The 20482-nt window shown below is 47.6% G+C and overlaps 1 protein-coding gene across 5 annotated transcripts in view; it reads right to left on the bottom strand.

Moving 5' to 3' along the window:
• The window catches only part of mef2ca (myocyte enhancer factor 2ca), a 33254-nt gene extending 14381 nt beyond the window's left edge, over positions 1-18873 (bottom strand). For 4 of the 5 annotated variants that reach the window (XM_028971690.1, XM_028971693.1, XM_028971692.1 and 1 more), the window contains exons 1-4: positions 18782-18873; positions 15525-15650; positions 4970-5164; positions 1737-1940 (exon numbers count right to left, since the gene is read on the bottom strand). In XM_028971690.1, coding sequence (XP_028827523.1) covers positions 1737-1940; positions 4970-5023 — 258 coding nt within the window. In that variant the 5' untranslated portion in view covers positions 5024-5164; positions 15525-15650; positions 18782-18873. Of the gene's footprint in view, positions 1-1736; positions 1941-4969; positions 5165-14669; positions 14811-15524; positions 15651-18781 lie in introns of those variants that run through there. The other variant, XM_028971691.1, reaches the window with a different exon arrangement.
• Positions 18874-20482: the final 1609 nt, after the last annotated feature.

The raw sequence follows: 20482 nt of genomic DNA, 5'->3' as shown, positions 1-20482 counted from the left end.
GTGTTTTATCAGGAATCGTAACAAGGAGAACTCTGAGTGAACTGAGAGCAAGTGAAAAAGGTTCTGGCTGCATAAGAAGGGTTTGGCATGCAAGTACATGAAGACAAATTATCTCAATTAAGCAAGAGGAAAAAGGTTTGCGGCAAATCAGCCTAAGACCGAGCCAGTGCTGTGGGTTCGCCGGCATTTTTACACTCGGAATAATATCACTTTGCCAGATGCTCGGGGGAGCGTCTGTGAGTGCCGTGTGGGTGCCCGACATCTAAGGCATATGAAATGAAAAGCTGTCCCCTCCGCTGCCTTCGAGCGCACGAACATACAAGAGGTCGGCCATCATAAGACGGGAGCTTTGCGGAATCTCATTAGCAGGGCAGGTAGTCATTAACAGCGCGACCTTTGGAAATAATTAACGGACTTTCCCTCCTCTCCTCTCCTCTCCTCTCCTTCACCCCCTCCCCGCCCTGGCTCATTCAGAGCTCCTCGCGGGGCGAGGTATGCGGTGGCAGCGTGCGCCGACAGTTCGGGAGATTATAGGGAGCATTTTCAGATTAGTCTAATGAAGGATACGGGATTATCGTTGTTCCTTGCTGCCTTGGCAGGGGGGGGGGCTGTGAGATTTGGAGTCTGGCGTTGTTGCCAGCAGTCAGACGTGCCGTGCAACTGTCTTAACTATTTGCCAATTACCCCACCGCACATCCTCACCTTAGACGGCACAGGCAGGCACCTGCAGGTCTCAACTCCACATGGGCGCCCGCTTCGCTTTTGCATTTACTTGGCATTAACAGAAACCAATCCAGAGATTACAGTACAAGCACAAGGATGTGTCTTCGCCTGTGCTTAGCTAATTGGCAATTACTGATTTGTTTAATATGCCCAGAACCTACAGATGCATACAAAATTCATACTAATGTTCATATTCATATTATAATAAACACAAATTTTATTAAACAGGACCTGTTTGTGAGGCACCTTCAGGCAGCTTGGCAATCCCATGTGCGTCAACGTTCGCTTCTATTTTTTAGACTGGAGTAGGGGACTTTTCCACCAAAAGCATTTTTCCCAGCACTCCCAGTGGGACAGCCATGGCCTGCATTCATCAAAACGCTGGGAACTTTTGAATTTCCCTCTTCCCTGCAAGCCGTGCAAGATTTCCCAAAAATCCGAGCTCACCTCCCACTCTGTGACCTTTCCAAAGGAGTCACGTGTCGTGAAAAAAAAAAAAAAAAAAAAGGTGGCAGCGACGAGCCAGCGGGAACTTAATTCCCTGTGCAGACCACCTGCCTTGGACACTGGCACCTGCCTCGTCCTTTTAAACCTGTTGCATAACAGCGTGCTGACGGAATCAGACAAAGTCTTCATCTCCTGTCCTTTGGCTTGCCTTGAGTCCAGCTTACGGGCTCGGCTGCCATGTGCCGGGCTCATGTCGCAAGGCCCATATTGCGCCATGCCTCTCCGAGGGAGAGACAAACACAACCGGAGTGAAGTGGGTTGTGAGCAACACTGGCGTCATTCTTTGGCGTAATCGCTCCGCAGCGCACAAAATCAGACGATGTTTCACTACCCGAGGTCACACTTTTGTTATTGCAGCGTATAAATACATGGTAATGACATTTTGTCATGTTATACGGTGCGTTCTACTCTACATGCTGGTGTATATACATAATACTGTACTGCCCTGGTAGTGGTGATGAGGGAAGATCTTTTGCAATGCAAGCAGAAAGTTGAGGGTCCCTCACCTCGACAATGTCTGAATTAGTCCGACTCTCGTGGGGCTCGTTGTACTCGGTGTATTTCAGCAGCACTTTGTCCATGTCAGTGCTGGCATACTGGAACAGCTTGTTGGTGCTGTTGAAGATGATGAGAGCGATCTCGCAGTCGCACAGCACACTCAGCTCGTAGGCCTTCTTCATCAGCCCAAACTTCCTCTTCGTAAACGTTACCTGAGAGAGACGGAGAACAGTCACGTCACTAAACCTTCTGTCCGTGGTGTAATGGTGATATATGAAGTATGTTTAAGAGTGCAACAATATGTGCGTACAGATTTAAAGAAATGAAAACAGTTCAGTAAATCGAAAAATGATAAATGATTTTTGAAAAAAAAAAAAAAAAGAAATGCGTTACTCAAGTGCATTCTGATTACTGCCATGGATGGCCCTGTTGCTCCCAAACACAACGTTTTAACTGGCAAGACGACTCTCAGCGCTCTCTGTGCCGTGCCAAATTTAGACCGGGAGGCGTTCAAGGTGAAATTCTGCCCGGCAAGCTTCATAAATTGAGTCCTGGGTTGCTGGGTTTGTGCTATTGCTCTGGCCAATGGCAGCCCCGTGACACCTAGGCACAAAACCAGCAGTTCACACTGGCTGCCGACGGCCTCTTCGCAGACGACTACGTGAGATACAGGGCTGAGAGCAGTTTGGGAATTTGTGAGTAAACAGCCGAATCCGTCCTACAATGAACGTCGTGGGTGGAGTGGATCTTCAGCAAATCCCTTCTTCACGAGATTACACGAGGTCCCCGAGAGGCTAATCTGCGGCGGAGGATCCCACTGGATCAAAAGACGCTAGGTGGCCGTGTGCCTTTCTGATCCTGTGTTCGGACGTCACATGCGGCGTCGCAAACAAACCCACACCAGCAGGGTGACGCTGGCACCCCCACCGCTCGCAGCTCGCACACTCGCACCTCCGCATGACTTCGATTACACCAAAGCACAAGCGCACATGCTCGCAGGACGCCCGCTGCCATGCGCCTCGCACACGTTCCACCGCTGCTGCTATAGATAGTACAGCAGATACGGCGCACGGGGCGCCGCTGCCAGCAGGTAAACACGTTCTCCACAGCCGGCACTCGCACAAAGGGCTCCTCTGAATTTACGTGGGCCTACGAGGAAAAGTGCGAGGGGGAAGGGGGAAAGGTCAACGGTTAGCCCTGGCTTTGCATGAGGGGTCAGGAAACACATTTGATTGCATTTCCTGTCATAACAGGAAGACTCCAATGGCTTCCCCTCCACAATGGTTTTGCTTCTGCTTCCGGCCCGTGCACAGCATGATGGGGGGCTGTGGGTGGGTGGGTGGGTGGGGGGTTCTGGCCGGTGAGGTAAAGGGAGGAAACATGGATGACAGGCAGCTATTTATCCTGCAGCTTGTGTCCATGTGAACACACTGGGGCATTGTTTAAACGGACCAGAGGCGGATCGGCACAGCATCGGGGCTAAAAAATCCCTCTGATCACAACATTTGAACTTTTTTTTTTTTCCTTCACTTGCACAGTAAATTTATTCAGATAAGAAAGACAACTGCAGTCTTTATCTTTATGTCATGTCTTTAATTTGCCCCTGCATGCCCCTCCCCCAAAACAACTCCCCACACAGGGCCGCGTCCAGACACAGTCACACATTTATTCAAATATAGGTCAGGCTGTATTAAAGCTTTATGGATTAATAGTTATTTTCCCCCAAAATGTGTCATACTGTATGCATATGCATGACCTGTATTTATGATCTGTGTATTGGAATCTCATGAATCATGCACACGCTGAAAATGCATGAGAACCTATTAGAGACGCATTCATACATGTATAAAATGATAAATGATATGAATCGAACAAACACACAATTTTGGGAGAAGGGTGAAGAACATTTCTATAATTCTACTACAACTAAGACATTACGATCACTAAGGTTTATGGTGTGATAAAACCAGGTTAGAAATGAGGGGCTATGCTGCTCTGTTCCTTGAGTTTTGGCTCCTGGCATGAACAGCCAGCCAAGGCAGTTCAATGGGATTAATATTTGCTGGGCCGTACTAAAACACATTCTTCTACTGATAAACTCCCTCCATTTGGGACATGTCCAAGACCCACAATTTGGAGTAGGGGAGCTCAGATTGAAGTCCTCAGATTGCTGTCTCCCTGGCAGTTGCATCACTCTTAATGGTTATAAGTTGTGGGGCCCTCAGGAAAGCAGCCCGACACCATTATACTCCCTCCAACATGCTTCACGGTGAGGGCGAGCTTTTGCTCATCGTTAGATCCAAGTCATGGCAAGGTCTTCTTTATTCATTTAGAAATATTAGGTCATGCATAATCTCAAGTGTCATTATGTATGGGTCTTGCTGTCAACAGGAAAACCTTTTTCCTTTCTAAAGCATTCTGTCTAGTTGCTGGGAAAAAAAAAATTAATAAAATGGTTTGATCAGGACACATCGCACAAAACTGCGTTTTATATCTCATGACACAGCAATGTCTCAATATCAGCAATGTTTTGTCTTGGGCAGCTGCAACAATAATAGTAAGGATAATTAAATAATACTAATTAAAAAATGATTTGCATGTGTAGCTTCATGTGCTAGAGGGCAATCAAATCACTTAATACGTCTCCTCCAGTGTCAGCTCTGGCATAGCACTTGGGCTCCAAAGCCTATCAACACAGTGGCAAAACTGGCCCCAATCTGAGTAGTTTTCCACCCAGCGAGGCAGGATTTAGTACTGGATTGAATGGGCTGTCTGCCGAGCAACACTTTCTGGAGCCCCTTGCCATCGTGAACGCAAAATGTCTTCTTCTATGTCTAAACCTTCTGCCTTTTTTCTGAAGAGAAGGCAGGGATCCGGTGTGGGCCAATGTTGTCCATGAGCAATTTTTTTGGAACATCTCAGCATGAGGAGTGTGACACACCCTCAGGACAGAGGACACGCGTCCTTCTGTGCCTCTGCTCCAGCCCCTGTTCCTCCCAGTCTGGACCAGCTGTTCCCAGCAGCGCACGCATTTCTGCCACGTGCCCACGGTTCGACGTACAGAGAGGAGAGCAGGAAAAAGACACACACACACACACACACGGATGCAACAGAACCTGCCCCTGCCCAGCTTGTGAGGGTCTTGTGACTGGGTGACAGTGTCCGCGGCAACTTCCCCAGAGTGCTATGCTGTGTGCTGCTGAGCCTCTAAGCAAAGACACAGACGCTGGGCTGCGTTTACCTGTCTGTTGCGTTCGTCCATAATTCGCGCGATCTGAATCTTTTTCCTCCCCATGCTTCCTGTCTCGTGTCGCCCTCCTATCCCCGAAGAACTCTGCGCTCCTTCCTTCTGCTCTTCCTCTCCCTCTTCGAAGTCTTCACCACAGTCTTCCCGCTGTATTTGCTCCTCTCAGTTCCAACACTCCAGCGTTCGTTCCTGCAGAGACAGGGAGAAAAAATACACATTGTGTCAAATAACAAGTCCCCACACATGTGACAAGAGTTGTCTTCTGTATGTGTTTATGCAATTATTAATATTCAAATGGCTCGGTTCAAGCCTCCTAATCAAGTCACTTCTTTCTTTCCAAAAAGAAATAAATAATACACGGCTTATGAAACATTGAAGTAAACAACGTCACGCTGGCCCATAAAAGCCCAACGCTAAAACACAATAAGTGCTTTAATGGACCATCAAATCCTGAATTGCATTTTCGGTCCACAAATCCGTCGGCTGCACCCCTGTTCTGAGACGGGGGAGGGAGGGGCGGGGGCCGCACGGGACGCGGACAGTTGTTCCAGCTCAGGGCGTCGGCTGAAGAGCGTAGCCGGAAGCGCAGCACGCGGGCGCGGCCTCCGATGCAAATGAGACGGCGCTAAGCGGGGCAGCTGTGGTCTGCGGGCCCGACAGGAGCTGTTTGCATCGCCGTTCCTGTCTGGCCCTTCAGATCTGAGGCCCCGCGCGCACCCACCAACGCGTTCTTTGGCGCTCGCCGGAGATTAAAGCGCGCTTGCACGCAGGCCTATTTGTTGCACCGCGGGCGGCAGCTAGCGAACAAACAGAACCGTTTCTGTCCCCGAAGAGGAAGCTCACAGAAGCGAATGTTTTGACAGCACCATTCATTTGAATTTGAAAAGCATACCAAATGACAGAGAGCGCGGCTTGTTCTCGGCATCAGTGGATGTTTTTCAAATTGCCGATGAAAAAAGTTTGGAAGGTTTTGCAATTAAAACACAATTTCATGCAATTATTCAACTTGCATATGGTCTGTGTCTGTGTGTCTGTGTGTCTGTGTCTGTGTGTCTGTGTGTGTGTGTGTGTGTGCGCGCATAGGCAACCATGACTGGTGAACATCTGACCTAAAAATGAGGTCAAAAGAAAAAAAACAAAATGAACTCGTAGCTGCACGGCCTCGCCGGTGTTCACGACTCCCTCCTGAGCCTCTCCGCTCCATCAGCCGTCCAGTCTCGTGCACCGTCAACCACAGCTCACGCACCGACTCCCATGGAGCAACGCTTTACGTAACCATAAGCTGCTGTTCTAAACACTTAATCCATTAAACCCGGACTCACACCCATCCCCTCGTCCACAGGGCACTTGAGCTGCACCTTGGGAAGCTGCCCGCCTCCTCACACCGAGATGCACTTCGGAGAACGCCGGCTCAGGATGCCGCAGGGAGGGAGGAATCCCTGATCTGCATGGTAGATGGTGTGCGTGTAACCAAAATGCCCTCGTTCAAAAATGTTGCGCAGAAGCTTGGTAAAAAAAAAAAAAGTTGTTAAAAAGCCTCTTACAGTGAGTAATGATACTCGTTCCGTGGAGCACACGCTGCCCAAACGCTGCCCATGAGGGGCTGTGTGGCCTGTACGTGGGGGCTGTACGGGAAGGAGGATAGATACGTGCGTTGGGTTGATGTAATAGTACGTGTGTGTGTTGGTGGGAGTGTTTGGGGGGGGGGGGGGGGGGGTGATAAATGAAAGACAACATATTTGCATATGCAAATGTTATTGTGTCAAATATATCACCTTGGATCATTTTTCGAAAAAAATCAATGTCACACCTGTCTATAAATACTTTATTTTTTTACTTTATTCAGCGTATATAAATGTGTTAAATACAACCAAAAATCGGTGAGATTGGCAAGGTGTGCTGAATGATTTATTCCAGAACGTGTATGTGCGTGTATGTCCATGACTGTGTGGAAGCGGCAGGAGCCAGGAGCTCCAGAGGCGAGCTGAGATAGCGCTACTGGACATGGCCGTAGAACGGGCCTGGGAATCCTGGGAGGCCTTTTTAGCAGCAGGACTCCCTGTAGCTCCCTCATTACAGGGCGGCTCTTTAGCGAAGGGAGAACTCTTACCACAAGTAAAAGGTCTTGTGTGAACAGAGGGAGACTCTCAAGACCAGACTCAGCGGATCGGGAAATGATTGATGACTCCGCGTTTAGGGGTGTATTTTTCCATGACCAACTGCTGCAAATTAATGCCCCCCTTCCTCCCTGACATCTAAATCATATCTCATAAAGCAGCAGGAAAAACAGGAGGTTGTTTATCTTGTTCCGGTTTGAGGCATAATATTGCACAGCCACCCTTTCTAAAGGGAATCTGAGAATTTTTGTGAACTGGGCTCCAACCATATAGCAGAAACCATGTTCCCCTAACTGTACTGTTCACACTAACTGTACTCAAGCCTGCTAACAACTTCATAAACACTCTAAAATGACCAAATCTGGAGTGGAGTGGAGTCCTTTATCAAAACTCTAACTACTATCCAATATTGATATTGTTTTATTCCGTTATTGTGTACAACATATCAATCATTTATTGTCTTGTGGGATTCTATGCAACCCGCAGTCCCAACTGCAAAGCTCACCCTGTGATAATATACACTGTGGATGCAAAACATTAAAACCAATGGTGCTGGAAAACAACTCCAGCCCACTGGTATCCGTGGTATCGGGCAGCAAGATGTTGGCAGCAGAGGTGGTGCCTCCATGGTTCAGACTTGTTTTTCCAGCATCTCCCACAGATGCTCCATCAGATTGAGGTCTGAGGAATGTGGAGGCCAAGTCAACACCTTGAACCTTCTGAACGTTTTTTCTCAAGCTTGGCAGGATATATTACGCTGCTGAACGAGACTACAGCCATCATGGAACAGTGTTCATATCTGGTATGTGTAAAAGTTCACATCTACATGAATGGTAATACCCAAGGTTTCCGAGCAGAACATGGGCCAATTCAAAACGACTGTCTCTGCCACCGCATCCACATGTGGTAAAGGGAAATGTGATTCATTCTCTACGGTCCAGTTCTGATGTTCACGTGTCCATTGTAAGCGCCTCTGGTGGTGAACATGAGCGCTCTGTCCAGTCTGGAAGCAGCAGTAGCTCTTCTGTGGTATCAGACCAGACGATGTTTGTCATTAGTCCTTACATTCATGAGCTCCGGTGGTGCATATTCATTTGCTGCCCAGTGTGCGCCGGGTGCAGTTGACCTCTTTATATTTATCACACATGTGCCTGATAACGAAAATTTGTCATTTATTCTGACTGAAAAGAAGATTTTGAAAAGAAAAAGAACCGAGCTGCCATTCCACTCAACCAATGTGTGTGACATCGTGACCTCAGTGCCGTGAATTGTGTGGTGTAATTAGGTACTTGCCAGTTCTCAGCTCCAGAACCCGTCTCAGGACAACCTCCCCTGCCACACAAACACACATTCAGGCTATTTGAATCATCAAGCATTCTTAACAGTCTGAAGAGGAACTTGTCTGTGCACGCTGGAGAGCATCCTCAGTGCATTGGCACTGTCCCCAGAGCTGTCAGACGGCTGACTGTAACTTAAAGAAGGAAGTGCTTCTTCACAAACACCCCACAGCTACACACACACACACACACACATACACACACACAGATGGACAGAAAGACAGGAAACCTGTGCAGACGCACTCATGGAAGGAAGTGACATGAGAGAGCACAGACAATACAAGGTCCAGAGGTGCTTCCTTCCACGACCCACCCCCTCCACAAAACACATAAACACCCACACACGCTCACATCCTCACACACACATGCATGCAGAGGCAAGCATGCAGCGTCCATTAATTCTGACCAGTAGAGACGAAGCGCGGACTGATACCCGGAACCACTCTGCTAGAGGTGAAAAGGAGAACTGGGAGTCTCGCTGACAGACAGACAGACTTCCATGTTGATTGCATGTTGGTCTACAAGATCCTCAGTCGGACCAAACATGACCAGAGGGACACTGACGGGACCGTAATAGCCATAATCATAGTAATCATGACACAATGTGACATAAAGTTACTTTCAAAATATCATTTACGACCATGTCTCTGATTACAGGGCGTCCCGTCTGCCGTTGTCCGGTGAAATGTGATGGTGATTATACTTGCGCGCTGAGTAGGGTGCATTTCTCTCTATGGATGGATGTACATGTTTATAACTGCAAACCGCTGGTACGCCACAAGTGGTAAAAATAGCAAAACTTCTGCCTCCCACTCGCAGTGCCGGCGCTGAAAAGGCTACGCTGGTCTTACGCAGGGCCGCTACTGTGCGTTACGTTGCAGAGATGGCAGTGCGGAGGAGCGGAAGCCCTTCCTTCTATGGCATGAGGGACACAAAGTGCGCGCCTGGGCTGGTGGGTGGGGTGGGTGGTGTAGAAAACATGGCCAAAATAGCCCTACGAGACGGCTACGTACTGGCAATAACAATGTCAGCCTACACTTCATTGTTCAGCTGGCTCTTGCAAGTCACGTATTTTTGAGGAACAGATGCATGTTAAATTGTAGTTATGCATTACAGGAGCGCTCTTTTGGCAGAGGGGGAAAAATCTGCTTCTGCAATGGACCATAAAAAATGTGTTAAAGATGTTTCTGACCCCAGGAAACCTCCAGAGACACCCCAGTGAAGTCACCGAGAACTAATAAAAAAACAGGCCCCTCCTAACTAGTCCATCTTCAGGGCATTAGAAGCTAAATGCTCGAGAAATGCCTTTTGAGAATGCATACGGTCGTGACGGCGGCCTTGTTTGGCGGGGCCGTTCCACAAGTCCCGCCTCTGCGAACTCAGCCCACGCTCTGTGGCTGCTAATGACAGGGGCAACCCAGATGACTCCAGCCATCCCCGCCGTCCCCGCGGCGGCATTATACGGCGCTGCGCCGCTTCTTTAATAGAGCGAGCACGGAGGCCCCGGCACGGGCTGTCTGGGGACCGGCCGGCTGCTCACGCCGGGAGACGGTATCAATCAGAGCCGGAATGGGGACAAGTGAGTCCCTTCACTCCACCCCTTTCTTGTTGCCGCTGCCGCCACCTCGGAGAAGGAAAAAAAAAAAAAAAAAAAAAAACTTCCCAAGGACAAAAAGGAGACGAGGACCGAGATCGCTTTAGCAGAGTGTGAGACGGAGGGAAAAAAAAAACGGGAGCGTTGGAGGTGAACCACATGGCAGAAAGAGGGCGTCGCCCAGACGCCGGCTTTATTCCCATGGCCCGAGCCTGCTATTCCTCTTTCCGTGCCCCACCCTGCCATGTGTAGCCACCCGCACCACAGAGGGTATGTGGCTTAAGGAGCTCGCTGCCCTTCCCGCGAGCCCCCAGAAACACACCGTGCTGGCACTGCGGAGGGGGGACGGGGACGTGAGAGGGCGGGACTGTCATCTGCTCGCGCTCGTAACCAGAGAGACCTCACCCGGGGCGGGTCGCTAGTCTGTTCCAGCTGCCTGCTTATCGGTTGAAAGGGGGCCGCGGCAACTTTCGTGTGGCCTAATTACGACTCTTGCGCTGATCTCCGACAGTCGTCACCTGTCTGAGTGACCCGCGCCATCGCCCGCCGCTCCGTCCACATGCGTCTTCGGTCAGGTCTCAGCTACGGCCCGTGGAAAAAAAAAAAAAAAAAAAAAACGACCCGAAAGTGGGTAAATCGACAGGAATATGTGGGACGGCTGCTGGTGCTTGATGTGCTGTTTGGGCGCTCATTTGCATAGCTTCCTCTGGCTGGGCCGATGTGTGTCACAGCTGCGCTCGGGCCCTCTGCTGCGTATGATCGAAAGCCACAAACCGAAATGCCTTGCCAACTGAAACTCTGTGGTCATCCTGAGGCCACATGCAAAGATTTCATCTTCTTTTTGATGAACGCAGCTTGCCGGAGCGAGAAAAATTCCACCTCCCCCAAACTCGTTTAATCGTTCTTGTTTTTGGCCCGCTTTGCAGGAGGACTGTCTCTTGCCCCACCGAATGCTCAAAATGCTTCAGCTAGTTGCACAGCGTAAAACCATGCGGCGGCGCGAATCCCTCGGTTCTGCCTTTGATCGGGCCTGCGTTCGATATCCTTAAGTGCGGCCGTCAGGCGGACAGACTGCTCACTCAGGGTGATGGGTTAAATGCGGAGGACAAATTTCACTGTGTGCACCGTGTGCTGTGCTGCTGTGCATCACATGTGACAATCGCTTCACTTTAAAGACTGAGCCGCCATTTTTGGGGCCTTTTCTGAGTGTCCCTGAAAGTCTGCGAGTGTGCTGTGCAGGTAGGTGGCAGTGCGTGAGCTCCTGCTCATCCGCAGAGCCTCTTAAAAAAAAAGGCGTCGCCCCGAGCCCTCGACAGCGAGCAGTAATCAGAGTTTGCGAGCCGAACCGCAGAGGCTGGCTAGGCCCACGTGGCTGCAGGCCGGGCATGGGCGTGGGCGATCTCCCAGCGTGAGAACCCGGGCTCGGGGGGAGGATGTGACGCGAGAGCCCGGCCAGGATGGTGGCGCAAATCCACCCGGCTCCTCCCACTGCCCCGCGCTTCCTCCGCTAAACATACCGCCGCCGAGCACTTCCATAAATAAAATATTGAACTTTTTACCCCAAACTACCCGGCCAGGCTCATAGAGAGGCGGGCAGATGCGCAACTTCACGCTGGAAGGCCTCTTAGAATGAAAGCTGCTTTCTGGCTTCCAAATATCGCCAAGCGGGATGTGCCAACCTACAGCCTAACAAATGCACAGTTAGGGCACCGATTTCTCTTTCACCGGGTTTCATTCAGCGCCTGGTTCCATATAGTAAAACCCCATCGAGACAAAGCAAGAGTCGGCATCAGGCGCGAGACGAAACGCTGCTCTAACATCGGCGTACGAAGACACGCGACGCTGGTCAAACACGAACTGGCTGTGATCGGCGTCTCTCTTTTGACTCACATTTGACCGGCAGTAAGGGGGTCGTCCGATATCTGTGTAAACTGGACTTGGCCTGTATCTCTCTGTGTGTTTCGGCAAGGTAGCTACACCATGGCAACCAGACGCCGGTGAGGGTTAAGAGGGCTTCGGGTGCAAAAAAAAAAAAAAAAAATGAACGAATGAATAAATAATGGGCTTCGAGGTGAAGAAAGTCGACGTTCTGAAGATCCTGAAGGACTACGACCGGGAAGGGAACGGGAAGATTACCTTTGATGACTTTAAAGAAGTCGGTGAGTAGGGTTCCTGTTGTCATGGCAGCCTGTTCCACCATTTCCCCTTCTGCCCATGTAGGATTATCAGATTAATTTCGCACGTTAGGTGTCTTCATTCATTTACATTTACAGCATTTATCAGACGCCCTTATCCAGAGCGACTTACAATCAGTAGTTACAGGGACAGTCCCCCCCTGGAGCAACTTCGGGTTAAGTGTCTTGCTCAGGGACACAATGGTACTAAGTGGGATTTGAACCTGGGTCTTCTTCAAATATCAGTGTGCATCTGATAGTATCGTTACGATTCTCTCATGTATGTCTCTGGTAACGCTTGTATCATGACAGATTAGGACCCGATTAGAAGGTTTGGTGTCAATTGTATGCTGTGCGCGAAAGAAAGTTTCGAGTCTTCCTCGTATCCCCGAACACGTCCATCACTGTCAATCGTCTAAAGCGGAGCAGCACGGGTGCCATGTTCTCTCATGTGACAGCCAGGCACAAACGTCCTGCCGCTTGTTTGTCTCGCCAGGATCCGTAACTCGATTTCACTTCCTAAAGAGCTTTTTCGCGTGTGAATTAGTGAACTGCGAGGATACGCGGATATTCAAAGTGCACGCCGGCGGAACTTCGTCACCGACTTTCGCTCAATTCACCGAAAAAAATGTCTTCTCTGAAGACGGGGGAGCGTTTTTTTTTTTCTTCTTCCACGTTTGTCTAACGCTACATATGGCCGGCGCACAAAGGCCTCTCTGTACAGAGCAGGCGAACCGAGGGATGTAACACGGCCGATTGACTATTTTAGTGACGAAGATTAATTCGATTTGACCAAAAACATTTTTTTTTTTTTTTTACCGACCTGGGACAAAATTTACTGCAGCGGTGAGAGGGAGAGAGGCGATATCCCGGTTCCCATTTCATCCATTCGTTTATCTAGGGTTAAAATGCAAATACCCGAGGCGGGCACCAAGCTGTGGCCTTTTTTCCCCCTTCCAGTCGTTCGCAAGACCCCAAAAAGGAGGGATATGTTTAGATTTTACGAGATCGGAATTAACACTATCTCAAATAACGTCTGCATACGCGAGCAGAGGGGCTGACGTCTGACAAATCAAAGGTTTCTGGACGTGTGGGCAGGGGGAGGGATGAACAGTTTTACGAACAGAAGGCCGAAGCAGCGACTTTTACACTTTTTGCACAATCGTGGCATTTATGAGCTTTTTTTTTTTTTTTTTTTTAACCTGGTTCGTTCTCTTCACAGAACGTGTGCTAATGACATCATGTCCACGGAGACATCTGTCCGCCAGGCTAAGGGCTAATCACGTGAGGCGGCGTGCGGCGTGGAGGTGTGCCTTCTCTGGACCACCCAAAAGCTCGCCCCCCCCCCCCAGCACACGGGCACAGACCTTCCTCACACCCCGGTGGACGCGCCCGCGTGCACGACAGGAGCAGAAACATGCCAAATCGGGGGGTCGAAGGTTTTATTTAGATGTGAGCAGACCGTCCCAGCTCATCCCCGTCACACGCGGCTTTAGGCAAGACGTGGCCTCCTCTAAATGTACATTTACATTTACAGCATTTATCAGACACCCTTATTCAGAGCGACTTACAATCAGTAGTTACAGGGACAGTTTAGGGTTAAGTGTCTTGCTCAGGGACACAATGGTACTACCACCCTTTTATGTACAGATCTATAGCACTATAATAGCTATAGTATAGATAAAGTCATAATAGTGATCAATATATACCATAATACTACTTTGATTGGAATGGGAATGACTGTCAAATAAAGTATCTCGATCTATTTATTGTGAAATGAGAAACTATGTGGGAGTATGTATTAAATTATATGGTTAATAAGAATCTATTCAAATGAATATCTCTGTACTCAACACACAGCATGTTACGTAGGTAAGAAAAAAAAACACATACATTTTCATTTTTCCATGATATATTTCCCCGTCCCGGCTTGTAGTCTGCCTATGCACCGACTGCGAGCGGCACAGCAAAGTTGCTACAGACTTTGTGTCAGCACTGTGTGAGGTCGAATGACACGTGTCATTCATGATGGACAATCCATATAATCGCCATGGTAACATTAAAGCTAAATTCACGTGTCTTTCACAGAAGTTTTTTATTTTTTAATTTTTTTTTACCTTACTCTACCCACATCAGGGTGGAGCACAACGTGCACCCACTGCACTAAACACCACAACTCTATACTTTATCGCTGCAATTGTTTTTTAATTTTTTTTTCAGCCTGTAATAAAATAAGTCCACTTATATTAGAATATTAGAGAGAATATTAGATTACTTTCGTGCCTGCACTTCAGCTAAACTGGTAAAGAAAAGAATCCCGCCGTCCACAAACACGAACAGGGCAATAAACCACACGTTTCAGCATCCCATTCAGCGTGGAATGGTCTCGGGTGGTGTGACGGATCTGTCTCCATTCCCGGCACCGGCACAGGTGACGCGCTCCCACGAGGCTGCGTGTAAAAAGTTACTTACTTCACGGCGCGTGGGTTCTGGCCGGTCCGGAGGAGGTCTTTTTAATCCAGGGCGCGCGCGACACGACACCACATTCCGCGGGACCGGACCGACGCCGTCCGACGGGAGACTTCTGCACGGTCCGCGCTCGGCGCAGCGAGGAAGGGGGCACAACAAAAAAAAAAAAAAAAAAAAAAGGAGGGGGCGGGATTCAGGACGGGTTCGAGTCCCGAGCGCGTCGTCGTCGTCGTCGTCGTCGTCGTCGGGCAGCGGAGGGGGCGTGTCCGGCGCGCGCGCGCGCATCACCTCTCCGTCGCCGCCCGCGCGCGTCCCCGCACCCACCGGCCCTCCGCTTACTGTAAACTTTCCCCCCGCTCCCCGCCTTTATATCTCTATATTCTCGTCAGCCATGAATGTTTTGTCTGCTTTTTATGCGCCGGCCAGCTCTCTTCGAGTTGTCCAGGGCTACTGAACGAGCCGCACGTTTCGCGCGTCGCGCTGCGCCCCGTTCAGTAGTGAGAGGGACGGCGTCCTCACGATCTATAACGATGTATAAACAGGAAAAACAAGAAAGAGCCGCTCGGAGCTTGTCCGTATTTTGAGGAGAAACGATCCGTTTTAAAATGGGAGGAGCCTGATGACTGACAGGTCTCAATAGCTCACGTGCACAGAAATCACCGCTCTTGTTCTATCTGTTTATTTGTGTGAATCGTGAAAGCACACAGCCTTAGAGTAGCTCTGCACTGGAATAAAAGTGCCACCAGCCTCCCTAATTGCCCTGTTTATTTATCAAAAATCCAATTTAGTTTATTACAAATTAATATTCAGAATTACTGTAATTTCAGACCTTCAGGTCAAGTTAGGAAAAACTCTTACCACAATGACTTGCAAATGGCCTTCTGTCAAAAACATCAACCTCAGATCCCTCTGGCTAGTCTTCAGCGCTTCACTGCTTCCATTAAATGGAGTTTTCACGCCATCCAGGCCCTTCTCTCTAGGCACCTATGCATCATGAAAGCAAATATTAATTACAATTTTTTTTTAAAAAGTCCATATGTAGTAGGTTCAACATTTTTAACAAGGGCTGTTCTGGGCCTGGCTGTCAGGCCGGGGCAGCAGCTGCATTATGGCTCTTCAGTGCACAGCAGTGGCGGCTCGGAATATTGCACTTGTTCAGAGGTTGGGCTGTAGCTTTGCATAAAACATTGTGCAGTCAGTGTTATGTTCAGTTGGGTGTCCATCTCAAGGGCTTCGGCTGTGACGTCAAACACCCATGTCAACATTTCACACTGGAACACACAACAGGCTGAGTACAGTGGAATTGTGTGTTTAAATATGGCACAGCCACAACTGTATTTGTTTTCCTGCCAGAGGGGAAAAAAGGTTTAGTTTCAAAATTCACGAATACATATCACACCATATCTTGATTCAACAACAAATGTAACAAGATTCACAAATGTAACTAATGGATTACAAAAAAATGTAACACCATTCACAAATGCATTTCTCGACTCCATAAAATGTTTATGTGATACACAAATGTCAGTGCAGTTACATTTATTCACAAACCGATAAACCTGCATTTACAAACTTGTAAACTTTGGAGACATTTGATTGGCTGCCTTTTGAAAAACAAATCAAGCGCCATCAGGAAATTTGAAAAAATCCACAAATAAATGTACTCACAAATATATGGTGGTTTGTAAATGCAGGTTTATTTGTGAATAAATGTAACTTCACTGATTTGTGCCTCAAATCAATTTTTTTTTTTTTTGGTCGAGAAAATTCATTTGTAAACGGTATGAAATTGCTTCATGAATTTTGAAACTAAATCTCCAGAAAAAGAGCATGTACCTCTCACAGCCCTGCTTATTTTCTAACCAAACACGCTGTTGTACATGTACAAAAGGAACATGTGCTCTCCCGGGATTAAAGTTCCCCCCCTCAAAGCTGCCAAGAGTGGGTAAGGGTAAAATCCTGGAATGAACTTTGCCATCGTTTTTTCATGGAGTTCTTCCTAGTAGATTAACAGGCTGCAAGAGCCCGGAGACACCAACACATTTAAACCTGTAACATCTGCATCTGATGACCTTTTTTCAAGGCTAATTTCAAATATTTTAGGCAGAAGCATGATCACTGGGGATGTTAACGCATGACACACTACATTCGATTCCACCCAGCACGCTCAGACCCGCGCATCTCAGTGAGAAATGTAGGGCGTTCGGCGTGAGCGTAATGTGCTCTGCGCTGCTGTGCCACTGGGGGCTTCTTTTGGTCATTTACATGTTCTGTTGAGCAAATGGCCCCGAGCGCTACACCTGTGATCCATAATACATGAGCGGGAACGCAGGCAATATGGTACCTTTTTGTTGCTCATCCCACTGCTGTTCAACGCAGCGGGCTGGTCGTGGAATAAGAAAAAAAAAAACTCTCTTCTGACTGGGAAAGAATTGTCCGGCTCTGACTTTATTAAGTCTAATTCGTAATACGTGCTGTAGCCTTCAATCTCAGCATGCTGATTACATTCCTTTCAGATAAAATAAAAAAGAACGAGTATATAACTTTCAATATGTCATTGCATATGGTGTGCATGGTGTTGTTTTTGGTTCTTTATTTATTGACATAGGGTGACATAGAAAACCTGGTTTCCTGAGAGAAACAATGCTTCCCCCCCAACTAAAATCAGCCCAATTCTCTCCATCTTTCCTTATCTGATCCTCAGGATACTGTGAATGCCACTGACAGGCTTTTGGAAATGAATAAAGGAAACTGAAAACAATTTTTGACTGGCCAGACGTGGTCTTTTAGGCCTTTTGTCGCACAGGCACAAAAACACTGCCCACGTTTTTGCAACCACTGTTCAAAACTGGAAAATTGTCAACTCTGCAGCATTTTAGTCTGAATGAGTGTTTGGGGAGATGGAATGTAGATATATCCATAGTGGCATTGCTGCTGTGTTTGTACTTGTTCCATGCCCAAGCGCCCATCGAGTCTTTTGGACAGTGGCACCGACCATAAATTCCATTTAGAGCGGAGAAAAAAAAAAACTATTTGAATATATGTATTAATAAAACCACATGCAATTTTATTATTAACACATGTATATTGTAGTAATAAATCATTTTATTTTGGCAGTGCAAACAAAAGGAATTTTATACTGTACATAATTATCAGACTTTTCAAGGTCAAAGAACAGAAATTACTTTTTTTGCCTAAAAAGAAAAGCATTTTTTACCTTGGCCCTTAGCAGTAAAACCACAGCTAAACTCCAGCTACATTGTACGTGTGTGAAAAAATACGGACATTGTGAACGCTGAAGCTTACCCAGGAAGAGCTATATGTCTAAACGTCAACTCATCACCCACTGGTAATGTTATCAACATTCAGAGAGCATTTAATAATCGTTATAATAAAAAAAAAAAAACGTAAGTAATCATCAAAAGAAAGGCATCCTATTTGATGTAGACATATAAAAGCTTGAAAACTAAGCTGTTTTGAACAAACGTGACGGGCGTGACCCGATGGTGAGTAATTTTGTGGCTTATTCGAAATGCCCTTGATGTGCCTTCCATTAGGCGAGATTTGCTTCTGATTGATTTGCCACAGCTGTGGCACTTGACTGCGCCCACCACTGCAAGACTGGAGTGGCAGCGACCTGACCAGTGAATGTTACACTGGCATGTCCCACTGAACGTTTTATGTCATTTGTCTTTCTTGTTTTGCATGTGCATAAACAGAAACGGCCCCTAAAGCATCAAATTCAATGGTAAGGAACTCTAACCTCCAATTTCCAAACGTTGGAGTCGTAGCGGTACTGCTCCACAACATAGTTCTTTTTTTTTTTTTAAGACAAAGGTCTTTAAAAAAGTGCTAAGCTTGTTATGACACAGTCGTGCTCTGGACTGGGAGACGGGGGGACAAACGTATCACTTTACCGAGCAAAACCATGCACTGGGCGCATTCACCTCTAAATTTGAATCTTTCTATTTCTATTTTCAGGCCTGCATTCCCAAAAGGAGGCACATTGAATGACCGTGTCATAAAAGCTCGCACACTTTTTCATAGTTGACTGATTGGGCAGACGCGCCCAGAACCCACAGAGAGACTGGACGCTGGAACGGCGAGACACTTACCAGTCCTAAAGTTCTCTTCTCCAGGAAGTTTGACCCGCCAGCACCTGCTGTGGGCTGGTTTAACAACAACAGCAAAAAAACAAAAAAAAAAAAAGAGAATTACAGAAAAGAAGGAAAAAAAAAAAAAAAAAGAAATTAAGCCAGACCAGCTGGCTTAGGAGAGAAACCCAAAATTGGGTTGCGTTTTGTTCAGATCTCACTCCGTAGTGAGGAGAAATAGCATCCCAGCCCCCACCACACCCAGCCAGGACACGGACAACCGTACACGCGCACACACACACACACGCACATTTCAGCGTGACCTAAAGTCTGTCCATGATCATTCACTGCAAATGTCCAGCAGCAGCTCATTCACCTGGTCCCGTCACTCTCCGGTATATTTAGCTCAGAGGGCTCAGTGACAGCCAGGCTTTTGTCGGCCTTGGCACAAGTATCCACAGATACAGAGGCTGCTTCAAATGGTGTCTGCTAAACAACATTTTTTTTTGTATTTTATTTAGTTCTGTGTTGTATTGGCCCACTGCATGTCTCCCTATTATCCTATTGGGATTGCTGCAGTTATTTATGGGTGGAAGCCTCACAAGCCTCTTTTTGACACCAAAGACTTCTATGCGTTCAGTGTTGTGCCATTTGTTTCTTGTTTAAAAATTCTAAAATGATCAAGAATGTAATCATATAGAAAGAGAGGATCAAACGCTTTCAATGAACATGTGACTTCTGCTCATATGGTTCAAACCCTGCACTACCCTGCAACTGAGGTATAAGAAGTGAGTTCATGGAATGGATAGGAGTCCACTATCACCTCTGTGTCCATGAAAAATATCTGTGAATATGTGTAAATGGTTTGTCTAAACGCTTTTTGAACGGATTCTTCTCCATTATTCTAAATGTAAGACGTTCACAAGGAGCAAGTTGAAACGGCACAATGAGATGGGAGCTATGAAAGCACTCGGTCACATGACCTGTTATGAGTCACCAGACGGCCACATGCAATAATGCGGGGGATGGCTGGGCCTGTCCTGCTACGGTCTCCGACCAAACCAGACACGCCGGTGCTCAGGCTGAAACCAATGATAACAAACATCAGGCCGAGCCGTGGGCTGACGAAACATGGGCGAGTGGGTTCACACAAAGCATCTCAGAAACTTTCGGGAAATGACACTCTTCAGATCCACATTGTGATGCTTTTTTCGCTTACAGCTGTTTACCGTAATATAAATCCTTACAGGAGCTCTGGCTAAAGTTTACTGGAATCTTCACCCATGCGCACCCATATGCTGGCAGGGCAAACGCTTGCATAAGTTAAACTCAATGTAGTCTTAGGTGATATTAGCAATATAAAACAAGAATGGTGAGGATGTTATACAAAGAGACTACTGAGACTAAGCAGGCAAATCTATATACATACATAAAACATTATGGGAATGTCAAATTAGGACACGTGATGAATCTGGAAAATAATTTCTGCCTCCTGTCACTTGCAGTTGGACCTGACAGAAGTTTCATTACCTCACCATGTTGGTTACCGTAAATTGGCTACTAGTTTGGAAGCTGGCGGGGGCAGCACTCGTGCAAACTCATACCAGAGGTTTCAGCGTTAGGAGACGAGCCTGGCACGAGTGGCAGAGCCTAATGACAGGGCACAGGAGCCAGCGAGTGTCCGCAGGAACACAGTGTCCAGGACTCGGCACCCTGGCACAC

The sequence above is a fragment of the Denticeps clupeoides genome, chromosome 3, assembly GCF_900700375.1.
Source record: "Denticeps clupeoides chromosome 3, fDenClu1.1, whole genome shotgun sequence".
In the NCBI taxonomy this organism is placed as follows: Eukaryota; Metazoa; Chordata; class Actinopteri; order Clupeiformes; family Denticipitidae; genus Denticeps; species Denticeps clupeoides.
Note: the sequence above shows the minus strand (reverse complement) of the source record. Positions and strands in the feature narration are given on the sequence as shown.